Raw genomic sequence first — 18,134 nt, 5'->3', positions numbered from 1 at the left:
CAAAAAACTAGCCGGGCGAGGTGGCGGGCGCCTGTAGTCCCAGCTACTCGGGAGGCTGAGGCAGGAGAATGGCGTGAACCCGGGAGGCGGAGCTTGCAGTGAGCTGAGATCCGGCCACTGCACTCCAGCCCCGGCGACAGAGTGAGACTCCGTCTCAAAAAAAAAAAAAAAAAAAAAAAAGAAACAGGGTCTCACTATGTTGCTCAGATCTCAAACTCCTGGTTCTCAAGCAATCCTCCCATCTCAGCCTCCCAAGTATCTGGGATTAGAAGCACAAGCCACCACATCCAGTAAAGTTTTTTAATTTATGAAAGAAAGACTTCGTAATTACCAAAAAAGTATACATTATAGAAGGATACATACATGTCATACATGTCAGCATGAACAGGTCTACTGCATTCTAACAGTTGCATAATATTCCTTTGTATGGATTATAAAAGCAAATATGTATGTATCAGCATGTAACAGGAATTATTCTAAGTGCTTCCTGTATGTTAACTGACATACAACACTATGAGGTAGATGTCTATTTTATAGATGAAGAAACTGAAGCACAGAGAGGTTACATAACTTGCCCAAGTTCACACTACTGGTGCTCACACTACTATCTTTGTGCTCTTATAGGATAGATCCTTATCCAGACTTGGAATTCTTACATTACAGCCTACACATATTTAAAATTTTAGCAAATATACCAAAGATTCCCAAATTGAAATCCAACATGGTTATATCAATCTATACTCCTAGGAACAATAGGTAATAGAGTTCCTGCTTCTCTATTGCCTAGCTAAAATTGGATCTTATCATGTTAATCTTTGACAATTTGATGTTTGAAAAATGCTATTACATTGTTTTAATTTGTTCTTATAATTATGAATTGTGATAAGCAATTATTTAAGTATCTTTTCAAAAACATTAAGTCTGTTCCCATTTTTTTTCTATGAGCATTAGAGCTTATGAGGTCACCAAATAATAAGAAATCCATGAAGCACATTAGAACCATGAATTCTGATATGTCTTCCATTTTTATCTTACAATTCAAGAAAAGTTTAGGCAAATCACACAAACCTTGATTATTTCTTTTTCTCTGATATTGTATTTTATATAAATAGTTGACATTTATTAGTGCTCACTATATGTAAGACACTTTGTTCTCGGCTCACTGCAACCTCCGCCTCCCAGGTTCAAGCGATTGTCCTGCCTCAGCCTCCAGAGTAGCTGGGATTACAGGTGCCCGCCACCATGCCTGGCTAATTTTTGTATTTTTAGTAGAAATGGGGTCTCATCATGTTGGCCAGGCTGGTCTTGAACTCCTGACCTCAAGTGATCCACCAGCCTCAGCCTTCCAAAGTGCTGGGATTACAGGTGTGAGCCACCGCACCTGGCCTAGACACTTTATTCTAAACACTTCACATGTAGTAATTTCATTTAATCCTCATAGTAATATATGAGATAGGTAGTATAATTTAGAACACTTTGCAGATGAGGAAAGTGAAGCAGAGAAAGAAGTAACTTCCCTAAGGTCACATAGGTGGTAAGTGATGAAATCAGGATTTGAGTGGTCTGATTTCAAAACTAAGTATTCTTTTTTTTTTTTTTTTTTTTTGAGACGGAGTCTCGCTCTGTCGCCCAGGCTGGAGTGCAGTGGCCGGATCTCAGCTCACTGCAAGCTCCGCCTCCCGGGTTCACGCCATTCTCCTGCCTCAGCCTCCCGAGTAGCTGGGACTACAGGCGCCCGCCACCTCGCCCGGCTAGTTTTTTGTATTTTTTAGTAGAGACGGGGTTTCACCGTGTTAGCCGGGATGGTCTCGATCTCCTGACCTTGTGATCCGCCCGTCTCGGCCTCCCAAAGTGCTGGGATTACAGGCTTGAGCCACCGCGCCCGGCCAAAACTAAGTATTCTTAACCCCTCTGCTATAGACATATTATTTCTGAAATGGTGAATTAAACTGCTTAATGCTTTTCATGCCTGTGAGCTTACCGTCTCTAGACAAATGAAAGAAGCTAATAAAATTTTGCTTTAAAAATATTTACCTTGAATGTTCTTAAGGAAAAAAAAAAAACTTGACACATTTCTACAAATTTTGCAGAGAAACTTAAAGAAATCCTATGTGATTAAAATGAAGGTGCAATCTGTTATTACATTACTTGAAAACAGCTGGAAGGATGAACTGTAATAAAATTTGGAAGATCTGACATAAAATATAGGCCATTAGGAGTACAGACAATTTAGGGCCTAGAAGGGCCTGTATGACTGCTGATCAAGATAGACATGGTACAACAGAGCCACACTACCTGGATTCAAATACTGAGTCCATTACTTACCAGTAATGTGAACTTGGGCAAGTTATTTAACCTCTCTGCACTTTAGTTTCCTTATGTATAAAATGGTATATGGACAGGAAAAAAAAAAAAAATAGTGGTTTCAAAGGTAAACCTCAAAGTCACAAAGACAAAAGCTTAAAATAGAATGTGTTGATTTGCAGATGAGCTGCTTTTCACATGGGCAGTTCTATATGACATCATCCAAAATGAATGTATGCCAGGAATACTAAATGCTGGAATCTTCGTAGGGGGATTTAAATATTACAATACTAAAAGAAGTTTAAATATTTGTTCAAAGGCTTCAGTATGAGATTTTTTTTTCTTTTAAACTATTTACCTTCAGTTAGAAAAATGCTGCAGTATTTAAGAGCTAAAACATAACATTTTAAAATAAAACAGCACATAAGATTTTAAAACAGAGGCCAGGCACGGTGGCTCATGCCTATAGTCCCAGCGCGCGTTGGGACTATAGCGCTTTTGGGTGGATCACCTGAGGTCAGGAGTTCAAGACCAGCCTGGCCAACATGGTAAAACCCCGTCTCTACTAAAAATACAAAAATTAGCTAGGCGTGGTGGTGGGCACCTGTAGTCCCAGCTACTCTGGAGGCGGAGGCAAGAAAATCACTTGAACCCGAGCAGTGAGCTCAGATCGTGCCACTGCACTCCAGCCTGGGCAAAAAGAGTGACATCCCATCTCAAAAAAAAAAAGATCTTAAAACAGGGACAAAAAAAAATCATCATTTCAAACTTCCTTAATTATTTTAATCATCCTTTCCAGGAATAAAATATGTAAGTTATTTGCAAAACCTTCTGGGAAAGAAGTGGCAACCAAGGATAAAGTTACTAAGGCTCTAAATAGTGAAGACAGAAATGGGCTACATATACCTTTATGTCACAGATCTAAGTTTTTTATATTCTTAAATAAAAGGTGTTCATTTAAAATAAAATGTTTTAAAAGACAAGAACATTGCCAGATACTTGGATCAATAGCAGATTTTATGCAAGGCTCATTTATTTAAAGATGTATAGACATCTTTAAATATAACAATATAATCACTTTTAAAAATAATATGAGAAAACACTTAAAACTTACCAAGCTGAATATTTCTTATCCAAACTGATTGTTTTGTTTCTTTTAAGATTTTCTCAAAGTAAACCCCAGCAAAGCCACTTGAAAAACATGCTGTGAGAACTGCCATGAGTCCTACAAACTGAGAACCAGCTGAAAGTTCCTTAGAGTCAAGCTGAGAATCTGAGGGCCACTAAATAAGAAGAAAAGTAAAATTGCAGTTTAATTCCTATAACATTTTACATAAACATATTGAGAGTCCACTCTTAGACCATAACCTAAAAATGCAACCAATATCATTTTGGGGATTGCAAAGGAGAGCTTTAAACATAAAACCTTACAATCATTTGATTTTTTTCCTCACAGTGATAATATATTACTATTACAACTTATAATTTCAAAAAGTACCTTAGAAATAATAAATATTTTACATTTCATCTCTTACAGAGACCAATGTTACCTTGAGATAATTCCTTAAAGTTTAATTTATTAAAAAGCACCATCTCAAATATAGGTAGAAGAAAGGAGGAGAATCTCACATCCCCTCTGCTGTATCAGCAAAAGTAGAGATCAGCTGGAAAGTGGTGTGCTAAATCAAGCATAATAAAGGGAAGCTGTTGGGAGGTGAACCCCAAACACTGTCAGGAAAAGATAGTCTATCAGACAGTGAAGGAAAACTCTGAGTACAAGACACTGGAAAATGAAATGTGTTGGAAGGGACTCCAGGATCATTGCACCAGGGATGGTACCCCCTGGCTTAGATGTTACCCTTAATCTAATCAATTGATATCCTATAACTACTGTTAAATTTTCTTTTGCATCTATTTTTTCCCTCCTCAGTTTGATCTTCTACTAGTTGGACTTCTTTTTTGAGACATGGTCTCACTCTGTCACCCTGACTGGAGTGCAGTGCATGATAACAGCTCACTGCAGCCTCAACTTCCCTGCACTCAGGTGATCCACCTTAGCTTCCCCAGTAGCTGGGACTACAGCTGCACACAACCACACCCAGTTAATTTCTGTATTTTTTGTAGAGACAGGGTTTTGTCATGTTGCCCAGGATGGTCTCAAACTCCTGGGCTCAAGCAATCTGCCTGCCTTGGCCTCCCAAAGTGCTAGGATTGTGGGTGTAAGCCACCACATCCAACCTAGCTGGACTTCTTAAAGCCATTTTCCTTCTGAAACTGTACTTTTCATAGCTACCAAAGACTTTTCAATCAATATGTTAACTAATTTTTAATAATAAAATTGTTCATTCTCTATTCAGCTTGCCTTCACCACAGAATTAACACTACTGACTACTCATTCCTTACCTCTTGAAATGACCTGCTCTTTTCCGTGTTCTCTTCTACAATCTTTATATTTATTCTAGTCAACAGACCCTTTCGATGATAGAAATGTTCTGTATCTTCACCCTCAATAGGGTCATCACTATCTTTAAGTGGCTACTGAGAACTTGAAATGTGGGTAGTGCGACCAAGGAACTGAAATTTTAATTTAATTTTAACTAATTAAATTTAAATAGCTACATATGGCTTGTGGCTACCTTATTGGACAGTGCAGTGCTACAGCATATTTATAGGAATCCCCTCTACCCTGGAGAGCTGATTCACAGAAGCACTGACATCTCTTCTGAGCTCAAGTCCAAAATTTTCAGTTGCTGCTATCCAGAAACTTATCTTCTCAAAGCCAATGTGACTAAAATGTACCCATCCCTCTTCAAAGCAAACATACCTTTTGATACCTTTGTCTCTATTAAAAATGCAACCATTCAAACTTAAGTTTCTTAATCTCCTTGCTCTCCATTCTCTATGATATTTATTAGTCTAACACTCATACTGATTCTTCCCTTGGAACAACTCTTACATCACTCCTGTGGGACATTCCAATCCATTAACCTGACAGTTTAGGTCATTGTCATGCTTTCTAATTCCTCTCCATTCCTTCAGTCTTTCTCCTGACCAATCTGCCCTGCATGCCTATAGGAGTTCTCTGATATGCCTCTCTCCCTTCCAACTCTCCAGTGAGGCCTTACAGCCGAAAGCAGTCAAGCCTAAGCTTCTGGCTCAATACTGAAGACCACATATAATCTAGGACCAATCTGTATTTTGTAATTTCATCTCTCACCATATCTTTGTCAATTATTTGTTCCAATCAAAGAAGATTATTATCACTCCTTAACTTATCTTGTGCTTATCCACAGATCAACATCTGTATTTTTTTTTAACATACCTTTTATGTAATACTTTTTCTGCTGTTTCCAACCTACTGAAACACAAATAGTGAAAAGTTTTAAGAAGATTTGGTTCTGGCTCTGCCACTACTAGATTGGGATCATAAGCAATTTCATTAACCTCTCTGAGCCTCAATAACTCCTTTGTAAGTTGGGACGAATAATATATCTACCTTAAACAGTTGGGTATAACATGAGATTATAAAGGATAACCACCAAGTGGGACACCTGGCACATAAGTACTCAGTATGCAAATTTCATTATAATTATTACCTTTCAACACCTAATTTAACTCCAATATCATCCTTGAAGATTTCCCAGGAGTCATCTGTACTTACAGGCTATAAAATCAGTTGACAACTAATCATGTAAAAACAAATATCATTTGTTTTTCCTGATCTTAAACTGTGTTTTGAGTCTTGCTAATTAGGCACTATGAATGGAAGGAGCAGTGAAACACAGCTGCTGCCTTCTAGGAATTTAAGTTGTAGGGGTAAACAGACATACAAATGAGCATTTAACTATAATATAAATACTTTGGAAAAGATATGTACAAAGTACTATGGTGGTAGAGAAGAAGGCATAAATGTTATGCCTGTGATGTTATGTCTCAGCTGAATCTTAAAGGTAGGAGTTAGCCAGGCAAAGAAAGGGGAGAAGGCATTGCAGGCACAAGAGAAAGAATGGATAAATGCTCAGCTGTGCAAAATAGCCCCTACAAGCAGCTCAGTTGTAGCAATTCAGAGTGTGAAGTACGCAGCAGAAGAAATGAGTCTGGAACTGTAGGTACATTTCAGAAGGTCCAGTGTGTCACACTAATCACTCTGAGCTTTATCCTATAGGTCTGTGTTCCTGAAGCTTCAGTTATTTGCCTATCATTTTAATGGTTTTGTCAAACTCATGTTCCACCTGAACTATTAATAACTTTCTAATTTAAAATACCTTACTGTTTGAAACAATGCCTACTTTAGCTTACCCTAAGCAATATTTATGAAAATATGAATTTGATACACCACTTATACTTTTGTAACACTCATTTAAAATAAATATTAAAAATATTAGCCTGGGCACGTTGGCTCACACCTGTAATCCTGGCACTTTAGGAGGCCGAGGCGGGTGGATCACGAGGTCAGGAGTTCGAGACAAGCCTGGCCAACATAGTGAAAGCCCATCTCTACTAAAAAGTACAAAAAATCAGCCAGGCGTGGTGGCAGGCACCTGTAATCCCAGCTACTTGGAAGGCCGAGGCAGGAGAATCGCTTGAACCCAGGAGGTGGAGGTTGCATTGAGCTGAGATTGTACCACTGCCTTCCAACCTAGGACAAAGTGAGACTCCATCTCAAAAAAAAATTAAAAATTTATTCACGATATGAATACCACACTTCAGGGAAAGTGATGACATGAACTGAGGAATTATCAGGATATAAGTATTAATAAAACCTTCCATCAGAACAAGTATCACTGAGGACTAAAAATAATAATAATAATAATAAATAATAAGGCCAGGTGCGGTGGCTCACATCTAACACTTTGGGAGGCTGAGGCAGAATGATCACTTCAGCCCAGAAGTTTGATACTAGCTTGGGAAACATAATGAGACCCTGTCTCTATATAAATTTTTTTAAAAAGTAAAAAAAAATTAAAATTAACACCCCCCCCCCAGAATAGATGAAATCTCCAAAAATAAAGGTATACCTTAGAAGAAATAACAAACCTGCAGCAACCCCAGTATTTAAAGGGAGTCTCACAGAAGAGATCCCTATGAAGAAAACCAACAAGGAATCATTAGAAAGATAAAAGAACCAGGAAAAAACGGTATCGTGAAGCTGATAGAAAATAAAAAGGGAGTGGTTAATAATCTCAAATGCTACAGATATCTAGCAAAAATCAACTGCATTTCTTTAAAATGCAGTGTCTTATTTCCCTAATTAGAATGGGTCATTTCTGTAGGTAATATAATTTTATTTTGATTAATTCCTCTGTATTACTTACACTCCCAACGTAGTATGTCACACAAAGGAAGCCCTCAAAACATATGTTAGTTGTGGTGAATAACATTTGCTGGCTTCAACAAGCAATAGAACCATATTCTCCACACAAAATAAATAAGGTTTTGAAACCACGATAAAGATAAAAAAATATACTTATCTTGAATAGTTACCTGTACAAAAGCAACTCCTGTCATCAAAATTACTAGGGACAGCCACTGGTATACACCCAATTTTTTACTAAGCATTGACACAGAAAATAATGCTGTTGTAAGAATTTTCAACTGATACGTGACCTGAAAAAGAAAACAGTAATATTATTAATGTTTGCTTGTTTGTTTGTTCCTTAAGAGTACTATTAGAAATGTATTTTAAGGACTATGGCAGCATGCCTGGTGGTTGCACCTGGCTGGGAACTGGGATCTAAAGCTTCAGTTAATGCCAGTCTCAGGAATCTGTACTATGTACCAGAGAGCTTTGGACACTTTAGGCAATAATGCAAAATGAATTAAACTTTCTTATTGTAAATTAGGTTGCAACAGGCAAGCAAAGACAAAATTGTCTCCATAGCCACTGCCACTCTTGCAGATACACAAGCATGCAATCTAGGAGCCTGGGTATCAACCTGCCCCACCTGCCACAGAGAGCACCTGTGCAGACCATCCAGGGGCCTGAGGACAAGCCTGCCCCACCCACCACTGCTTGCACAGGCCTCCAGGGACTTGAAAACGAGCCTGCTCTGTTTACTGCCCATGTATGCCTCCTGGGGGCTAGCGACTGACCTGAACAACCTGTTGCTACCACTGCTGGCACCCACCCACGCACACAAACTGGGGGCCTGAACACTGGATTGCCCAGCCCTATGCTTTCACCACTGGCACTCATGTACACCGCTTGGGGACCCAAGATTGGCCTACTGCTGCTCCTGCTACTGCCAATGCCACACATGCCACTCAAGAACTGGAAGACCCACCCACCTGCCCAGCCCACTGCTGCCTCCAGCAGCACTAAAACAAGCTGCTGGGAGGCCCAAGGCCCAGCCACCTGAACCTACCACTGCTAGTATCTGCATATACCTCCTGGGGACCCAAGAACCAGCATACCTGGTCCATCACTGCCACCACTGGAGCCTGCCTGGCATCCCCATCCCCAACAAAGCCTTGTCACAGCCTCCACTAACAACTTCAGTTGAAGCCACTGAGGAACCAGACAGACCCCACTGACGTTGATTATAGCCAAAGAAATCATATAGAGACTACATATTATTGCACGCACCCAGGATCAAAGCCAAAGCACCCTACCCAACCAACGTTATGCATATAGGAAAATGTCTTTCCCTATGAAAGCTATCTACAAAACTGGAAGAAGTTATTGTTATACCAGATGCAAAGATATCAATGTAAAGACACAAGAAACATGAGAAAGCAAGGAAATATGACACCTCCAAAGCGACACAATAATTCTCCAGTAACACATCCCAATGAAAAGAAAACATGAAAGGTCTGGAAAGAACTCAACATAATGATATCTAGAAAGTTTAGTGAGATACAAGAGAACATAAGCGGACAATATAAACAAAATAGGAGAACAATTCATCATCTAAATGAAGTATTCAACAAAGAGATATCATAAAGAAGAACTACACAAAAATCATAGAACTTAAGAATTCAATAAATGAAATAAAAAATCCAATCAAGAGCTTCAGTGTTAGACTAGATGAAACAGAATAAAGACTTTCATAAGCCAGTCACATAAAAAAAGGAGAAAAAAGAATGAAAAAGCCTAGAGTCAACCCAAAAAGATCTTCACCAAAGTACATTATAGTCAAACTATCAAAAGTCAAAAGACAAAGAGAGAATCCTAAAAACAGCAAGAGACAGGCATCAAGTTACATATAAGGGAATCTTCATCAGTCTTAACAGCAGATTTTTTAAGACAAACATTATAGGCCAGGAGAGAATTAGATGATATACTCAAAATGCTGAAAGAAAAAAACACTGCCCAATAAAAATACCATACACAGTGAAACTATTGTTAAAAAATGAATGCAAGCTGGGCCCAGACTGGTCTTGAACTCCTGAGCTGAAGTGATACACCCACCTCTGCCTCCCAGAGTGCTAGGATTACAGGCGTAAGCCACTGCACCTGACCAAAAGGTGAATTTTTAAAGGCTTTTGTTTTAAATGGAAACCAACAAAGACAAGGAGAATAAGAGAAGAGACAAAACATAAAATTTTGAAAGCTAGAAATCATTTGGATGAGTGGTAAATAAGTTAGAAGACCAAGAAAACTGAATACTAAACTGACAATGAAAAAACTGAGAAACAGTTGGGCACAGCGGCTCATGCCTGTAATCCCAGCACTTTGGGGGCCGAGGCAGGTGGATCACTTGAGGTCAGGAGTTCGAGACCAGCCTGGCCAACATGATGAAACCCAGTCTCTACTAAAAATACAAAAATTAGCAGGGCGTGGTGGTGTGCACCTGTAATCTCAGTTACTCAGGAGGCTGAAGCAGGAGAATCGCTTGAACCTGGGAGGCAGAGGTTATAGTGAGCTGAGATCATGCCACTGCACTCCAGCCTGGGCAACAGAACATCAAAAAAAAAAAAAGAATGCAAAGCCAGGCATGGTAGAGTGTGACTGAGGTCTAGCTACCTGGAAGGATGAGGCAGGAGGACAAATTGAGCCCAGGAGTTTGATACTGTAGTGAACCATAATTGTGCCTGTGAACAGCCACTGCACTCCAGCCTGGGAAGCATAGCAAGACATCTCTCTTTTAGAAAATAAAAAATAAATATAAATAAATTTTTTAAAATTAAAAAACAGGTAAATAAATTTTAAAAAATATAATGAAAGATAAAGTCTTTCCTAGATAAGGAAAAACTGAGGAAATTAATCACCACTAAACCAGCCATATAAGAAATGCTGGCCAGGCGCTGTGGCTCATGCCTGTAATCCCAGCACTTTGAGAGACCAAGGCGGGAGGATCACGAGGTCAGGAGATGGAGAACATCCTGGCTAACATGGTGAAACCCCATCTCTACTAAAAATACAAATAATTAGCCAGGCGTGGTGGCGGGCACCTGTAGTCCCAGCTACTCCGGAGGCTGAGGCAGGAGAATGGCGTGAACCCAGAGGCGGAGCTTGCAGTGAGCCAAGATCATGCTACTGCACTCCAGCCTGGGCGACAAAGCGAGACTCTGTCTCAAAAAAAAAAAAAAGAAAGAAAGAAAGTAAAGAAAAGAAAAAAGAAAAAGAAATGCTTAGGCCAGGTGCCTGTAATCCCAACACTTCGGGAGGCCGAGGCAGGCAGATCTCTTAAGCTCAGGAGTTTGAGACCAGACTGGGAAACATGATGAAACCTCGTCTCTAAAAAAATACGAAAGTTAGCCGGGCATGGTGGTGTGCACCGGTAGTCCCAGCTACTTGGGAGGCTGAGGGAAGATGGCTTGAGCCTGGGAAGCAGAAGTTGCAGTGAGCCGAGACTGTGCCCCTGCACTCTAGCTTGGGTGATAGAGCCAGATCTTGTCTCAAAAACAAACAAAGAAAGTGCTTACAGGAGTCCTGCACTTGAAAGTCAGTATCTACCACGATAAAAACACATGAAAGTATAAAACTCACTGGAAAACCAGATACACAAATGACAAAGATAAAGAAGTCAAACATTAACACTACAGAAAACCAACAAGAAAACAACTGACAAAATGATAGGAATAATCTCCATGTATCAATAATAACTGTGAATGTAAATAAATTTCCCACATAAAAGATATGGACTGGCAAAATGGACTTAAAAAACCATAAGTTAACTACACACTACCTACAAGAAATGCAGTTCACCTGTAAAGACAAACATAAACTAAAAGTAAAGGGGTAGAGAGATATTCCCTGCAAACAGAAACAAAAAATGAGCAGAAATAGCTATACCTATGTAAAATAGACTTTAGGTCAAAAACGGTAGAAACAGACAAAGAGGTAATTATATAATGATAAAGGGATCAACTCAACAAGACTGTAGAGCAATTCTAAATATATATACACTCAACACTGCAGCACCTAGATATATTAAGCAAATATTGGTAGCTCTAAAGAGAGAGATAGACTCCAATACAGTAACAACTGGGGACTTCACAATCTCACTCTCAGTATTGCACAGACATCATCTAGAAAGAAAATCAACAACAACAAAAATTAGAGCATTTAAACTACACTTTATACCTAATGGAACTCCCAGATATTCACAAAACACTTCATCTAACAGTTGCAGAATGCACATGCTTCTCATCAGCACATGCAGCATTCTCCAGAATAAAATATATATTAGGCCACAAATCTCAACAAATTTTTAAAAGTTGAAGTCATATCAAGTATCTTCTCAGACCAAAACAGAAAATTTTCTTTTTTTCCTTTTCTTTTTTTTTTTTTTAGATGGAGTTTCAAACTTGTTGCCCACGCCATTGAGTGCAATGGCCACCATGCCTGGCTAATTTTTGTATTTTTAGTAGAGACAGTGTTTTACCATGTTGGCCAGGCTGGTCTCAAACTCCTGATCTCAGGTGATCCACCCGCCTTGGCCTCCTGATGTGCTGGGATTACAAGTATGAGCCACTGTGCCCAGTCTAGAAAAATTTCTTAAAAACAAATATAAATTGGAACACAACATACCAAAACCTATGAGATACAGTAAAAGCAGTGACAAAAGGGAAATTTACAGCAATAAATGCCTACATCAACAAATTAGAAAGATTCACATAAACAACCTAATGTACCTCGAGAAGCTAGAAAAGCAAGAACAAACCAAACCCAAAACTAAAAGAAGGAAAGAAATAATAAAGATGGGCAGGCCAGGCACAGTGGCTCATAGCTATAATCCCAGCACCTTGGGAGGCCAGGCGGATCACTGGAGGCCAGAAGTTCAAGACCAACCTGGGCAACATAATAAGACCCTGTCTCTACCAAAAAAAAAAATTAACCAGGCATGGTAGCACACACCTATATTCTCAGCTATTCAGGAGACTGAGGTGGGAGGAGGATTTCTTGAGCCCAGGAGGTTGAGGCTGCAGTAAGCTAAGACTGCGCCACGGCACTCCAGTGTGGACAACAAAGTGAGACTGTCTCAAACAAACAACAACAACAACAAAAGATCAGAACAGAACTAAATGAAATAGATACTAAACAAAAATACGAAGGATGAAATAAAAGAAAAATTGGTTTTGTGAAAAAATAAGTAAAATCAATAAACTACAAACTAACCAAGAAAAAAAGAGGGAAGACCCAAATAAAATCATAAACAAAAAAGGAGACAGTACAGACGATACCACAGAAATACAAATGATCATTAGAGACTATAATGAACAACTACATACTAGCAAACTGAAAAACCTACAAGACATAGATCGATTCCTAGACTCATACAACCTACCAAGATTGAACAAAGAAGAAATTAAAAACCTAAACAGACCAATAACAAGTAATAAGATTCAATCAGCACTTAAAAAGCCTCCCAGAAAAGGAAAGTCCAGGACTGGACAACTTCACTTCTGAATTCTACTGACCTTATAAAGAAGAACTAACACCAATTCTCCTCAAAGTATTCCAAAAAAATCAAATGAAGGGAATTCTTCCTAACTCATCCTGTGAGGCCAGCATTACCCTGATACCACAACCAGACAAGCACACAACAAAAAAGAAAACTACAGCTGAATATTCCTGAATAGAACAATAGAGAACCCAAAAATCCTGAACTAAATATTAATACTAGCAAATCGATTCCAAGAGCACATAAAAAAGATTGTTTACCATAATCAAGCAGGATTTATCCCAAGGATGCAAAGATGGTTTAACATATATGCAAAATCAATAAATGTAATACATCACATCAACAGAATAAAGAATAAAAACCTTATGATCATCTCAATAGATGCAGAAAAAGCATTTGATAAAATTTAAAATATTCCTAGGAACATATCTCAACATAATAAAGGCCATATATGACAAACACACAACTAGTATCATACTGAATGGGGAAAAGCTGGAAGGCTTTCCTTTAAAAACTGGAACAAAATAGGGCAAAAGAGAGAAATAAAAGGCATCCAAACTGGAAAAGAGGAAGTCAAATTGTCCCTCTTTGCAAATGACATGATCTTATATACAGAGGACCCTAAAGATTCCATTAAAAAACTCTTAAAGAGCTGATAAACAAATTCAATTGTTTCAGGATACAAAATCAACATACGAAAATCAGTAGCATTTCTATAAACCAATAACAAGCTAACTGAAAAAGAAATAAAGAAAGCAACCTTATTTCCAATAGCTACCCCCCCAAAAAAAATTATAGGAATAAATTTAACCAAGGAAGTAAAAGAGCTCTACAAGAAAAACTACAAAACACGGATGAAAGAAATGGAAGAGGACACAAATAGGAAGATATCCCATGCTTGTGGATTAAAAGAATATTGTTAAAATCACCGTATTACCAAAAACGATCTATGGATTCAGGACAATCCCCATAAAAATACCAATGATACTCTTCAAAGAAACAGAAAAAAACAATCCTAAAATTCACATGGAACCATAAAGACCCTGAATAATAGCCAAAGCAACCCTGAGCAAAAAGAACAAAGCTAGAGGCATCACACTATGACTTCAAAATATACTACAAGGCTATAGTATACAAGACTATGGAATTTGTTTAATAACAGGCACAAAGACCAATGGAACAAAATAGAGAATCCCAAAATACATTTACAAGTTTACAGCCAACTGATTTCTGATGAAGGTGCCAGGAGCATACAACAGAAAAAGGATATCCTCTTCAATAAATGACGCTGAGAAAATTGGATATGAATATGAAGAAAAAGAACACTAGATCCCATCTCTCACCATATTAAAAAAACAACTCAAAATGAATTAAAGACTTAAACATAAGACTGAAAACTATAAAACGACTACTAGAAGAAAACAGAGGAGAAATGTTTCAGGACATTGGTCAGGGCAGATTTTATGGCTGTTATTTCAAAAGCACAGGCAGTGCTTGCTTCAGCAGCACATATACTAAAACTGGAATCATACAGATTAGATTAACATGGCCCCTGCATAAGGATGACAAACAAATTCATGAACTGTTCCATATTTTTAAAAATATACAAATAAATACATAAGAAAAAAAGCACAGGCAATGAAAACAAAAATAGAATAATGGAACTATATTAAACTAAAAAACTTCTGCAAAGCAAAGAAAACAATAAAGAGACAATCTGTAGAATGGGAGAAAATATTTGCACTAATCTTCTGACAAGAAACTAATATCCATAATATATAAAGAACTCCAGAGCATAAGAACAAATAATCCCATTAAAAAGTGAGCAAAGGACCTCAATAATCATTTCTCAAAAGAAGACATACAAGTAGTCAACAGGTATATGAAAAAATGCTCAACATCACTAGTCATCAGGGAAATGCAAATCAAGACCACAGCGACATATCATCCTACCCCCCGTTAGAATAACTATTATCAAAAAGACAAAAAATAACCAGTGCTGGTGAGTATGTGGAGAAAAAGGAGCTCTTGTACACTGCTGCTGAGAATGTAAATTAGTACAGCCTCTATGGAAAACAGTACAAAGCATTCTCAAAAAACTTAAAACAGAACTACCAGACAATCCAGCAATCCCACTACTGAGTATTTATCCAAAGGAAAGGAAATCAGTATATCAAAGGGATACCTCTAGCCCTATATTTATTGCAGCATTGTTCACAATAGCTAAGACATGAACTCAACCTAAGTGTCCGTCAATGGATAAATGCATAAAGAAATACTACTCAGATATAACAAGAATGAGATCCTGTCATTTGCAACAAGGATGCAACTGGAGGTCATTATGTTAAGTGAAACAACCCAGGCACAGAAAGACAAATATCATATTTTCACTCACATGTGGAAGCTAAAAAGAAAAAAAAGGAAAAAAAATGTGGGGGTCTCATGGAGATAGAGAGTAGAATGATAGCTACCAGAGGATGGGAAAGATACAAGGGCAGGGGGAGGAATAAAGAGAGATTGGTTATTGGGTACAAAAATTGAGTTAGATAGAAGGAATAAGTTCTAGTGTTAGCATAGGAAGGGGACTACGGTTAACAATAATTTACTCAAAATTTCAAAATAACTAGAAGAGAAGATCTGAAATGTTCCCAACACAAAGAAATGATAAATGTTTGCAGAGATGAATATCCTAAATACCCTGATTTGATCATTACACGTTGGATGCATGTATCAAAATATCACATGTACCCCATAAATATATACAATTATTATGTATAAGAAAAAAAGTTTTTTTAAAAAAGAAAGAAATGTATTTTAAGTACCTGATAAGTAGCTGCATCTAGATTTGATAGTGCCACATACAGTAAATTATTCTGAAGAGTATAGATCCCTGATGGAATAGCAAGTTTAAGTGTTTCCATAGGTTTATTAAGAATTTCATCATGTAGTACTCGATTCAGTGCTCTTAGACTACATTCTAGAAAATAATATGAGAAAAATCAGTAATTAAGTAACTCTGAATAAGTTACATATCTGCTCTGAAGATCTCAATTTTCTCACCTATAGAAAAAGAAAATTGAGCTACATGTCAAGATACTTTTAGGACTAAAATATATCTTTATGATGCTGATTTTTTAAATGTTAAATATTATAATGTATTAAGAAACCTTATATTCTTTTATTCTGATATATAATCAAATTTATCTTATATATATCTACATATATATAATATACAAACACATACAAACACTTATTTCTGACAGCCAAAAGCTCAAAGTTTTAATTTGTCAACCAAGTATTCTTAGTTTATTATAGCAATGTTATAAAAACTTGTATTTTGTGCATTTTGTTTATCATCAGCAATTCATGCCAATTAGTAATTGTGAAGATTTTATTCATAAAAAGAAGGTAAATCAGTTAGGGAACGGGTTTGGTTGCAAACAACAGAAAACCCAACTAACACTAGTTCAACCCATAGGGATTTGTCTAACATAGGATGAGTCCAGATCCAAAGCTTTTATAGAGACTCAGGGACCCAGGCGCACTCTCTGTAAGTACACCTCGTTTAATTATGCTTCATTTTATTACATTTTTCAAATACTGCATTTTCTTCCAAATTGAAAGTTTGTGGCAACCCTGCATCAAGCAAGTTGCAAAGGGTGCCACAGTGTCTAGCTGTGAAAGGAGGGGAAAAGACCCTGGGGTGGACAAAGGACTCTAAGAAAAGTGGGAAGGTGGATCCTGGAAGCAAATGAACCCACTCCTAAAAGTGACTGTCAGGCTGGGCACAGTGGCTCATGTCTGTAATTAGCCAGCATCTTGGGAGGTCAAAGTGAGAGGACTGCTTGAGGCCAGGAGTTCAAGACCAGCTTGATCAACATAATGAGAACCTGTCTCTTAAAAAAAATAATAATAATAAATAAAAAAAGTTTTTAATTAGCTGGGTGTTGTGGCATGCACCTGTAGTCCCAGCTATCCAGGAGGCTGAGGCAGGAGGATCAATTGAGCCCAGGAATTTGAAGTAGCAGCGAGCTATGATTGCATAACTGCACTTCAGCCTGAGCAAAAGAACAAGATCCCCATCTCAAAAAAAAAAAAAAAAAAAAAAAAAAAAGTGACTGTCACTGGCTTAAAAACAAACCAGATGAGCTCTAGCACAGGCTGCCAACCAGTGGTCTGGAAGAAGGCTTGTTCTTCCACTTCTCCCACCCTGACTGCGACATTGAGACTGAAGAAAACTCAACGTGGTGCCACTAATGGGTCTAGGTGCCATCAACCAGGAAAGGAAAAAAAGAGAAAGCTGGGGTCAGAGGATTTCAGAGTTATGAGGAACCAACTCTTTCTTGGTTCCATGAATCTCTCATACAGCATTATCTTTTAAAGACCTTCCAGTATCTGTGTTGGAAATCCTCTAACCACTGCAGCCCATTCTGGCGATAAACAGGCTGAAATGAATATTCTAGGTTCAGGTGGATTATCAAAGAGAGAGCAGGATTATCTCTTTCCTGTTAATACAATGCTGCTACAAATTAAGCCTGTGTCTCTTCATATGGCAAATTATTAAAATTATGTCCAAGAGAGGTACACTTACAAAAAAGGCATAGCAGAAAAACAAAATAACTGCACTAGAGTAGAATAACAGGTTTTAAAAATTTCTGTGATATAACCTTGATAAAAAAATTCCTGGATGGTTTTATATATATATATATATATATATATATATATATATATATATATATATAAAAGATCGTAATATATGTCCAATTTTTGGAAACCAAAATGTTCCTGGTATGTGATAATATCAACTAAGCATTATTCGAAGATCCACATATACACACACACACACACACACACACATGTGTATATATATAAAACTAAATATAAAACTTATATAACTGTATATATTTTGGCTTTTTAATCTTCATGCTTTTCATCTGTTGTATACATGATTATTGCAATAAAGTCATCAAAGTACTGCTG

The 18,134-nt window shown here is 37.7% G+C and overlaps 1 protein-coding gene and 1 non-coding gene across 3 annotated transcripts in view; one reads left to right on the top strand and one right to left on the bottom strand.

The window, feature by feature from the left end:
- SLC35A3 (solute carrier family 35 member A3) overlaps positions 1-18,134 on the bottom strand; it is a 51,846-nt gene that overhangs the window by 10,346 nt on the left and 23,366 nt on the right. For both annotated transcript variants that reach the window (XM_010377224.2, XM_010377223.2), the window contains exons 3-5: positions 15,977-16,131; positions 7,789-7,911; positions 3,419-3,587 (exon numbers count right to left, since the gene is read on the bottom strand). In XM_010377224.2, coding sequence (XP_010375526.2) covers positions 3,419-3,587; positions 7,789-7,911; positions 15,977-16,131 — 447 coding nt within the window. The remainder of the gene's footprint in view (positions 1-3,418; positions 3,588-7,788; positions 7,912-15,976; positions 16,132-18,134) is intronic.
- LOC115899355 lies at positions 14,645-14,751 on the top strand. Its single transcript, XR_004059082.1, has one exon. It is a non-coding gene; the product is annotated as a U6 spliceosomal RNA (small nuclear RNA).

Source organism: Rhinopithecus roxellana, chromosome 8, assembly GCF_007565055.1.
Source record: "Rhinopithecus roxellana isolate Shanxi Qingling chromosome 8, ASM756505v1, whole genome shotgun sequence".
NCBI lineage: Eukaryota > Metazoa > Chordata > Mammalia > Primates > Cercopithecidae > Rhinopithecus > Rhinopithecus roxellana.
Note: the sequence above shows the minus strand (reverse complement) of the source record. Positions and strands in the feature narration are given on the sequence as shown.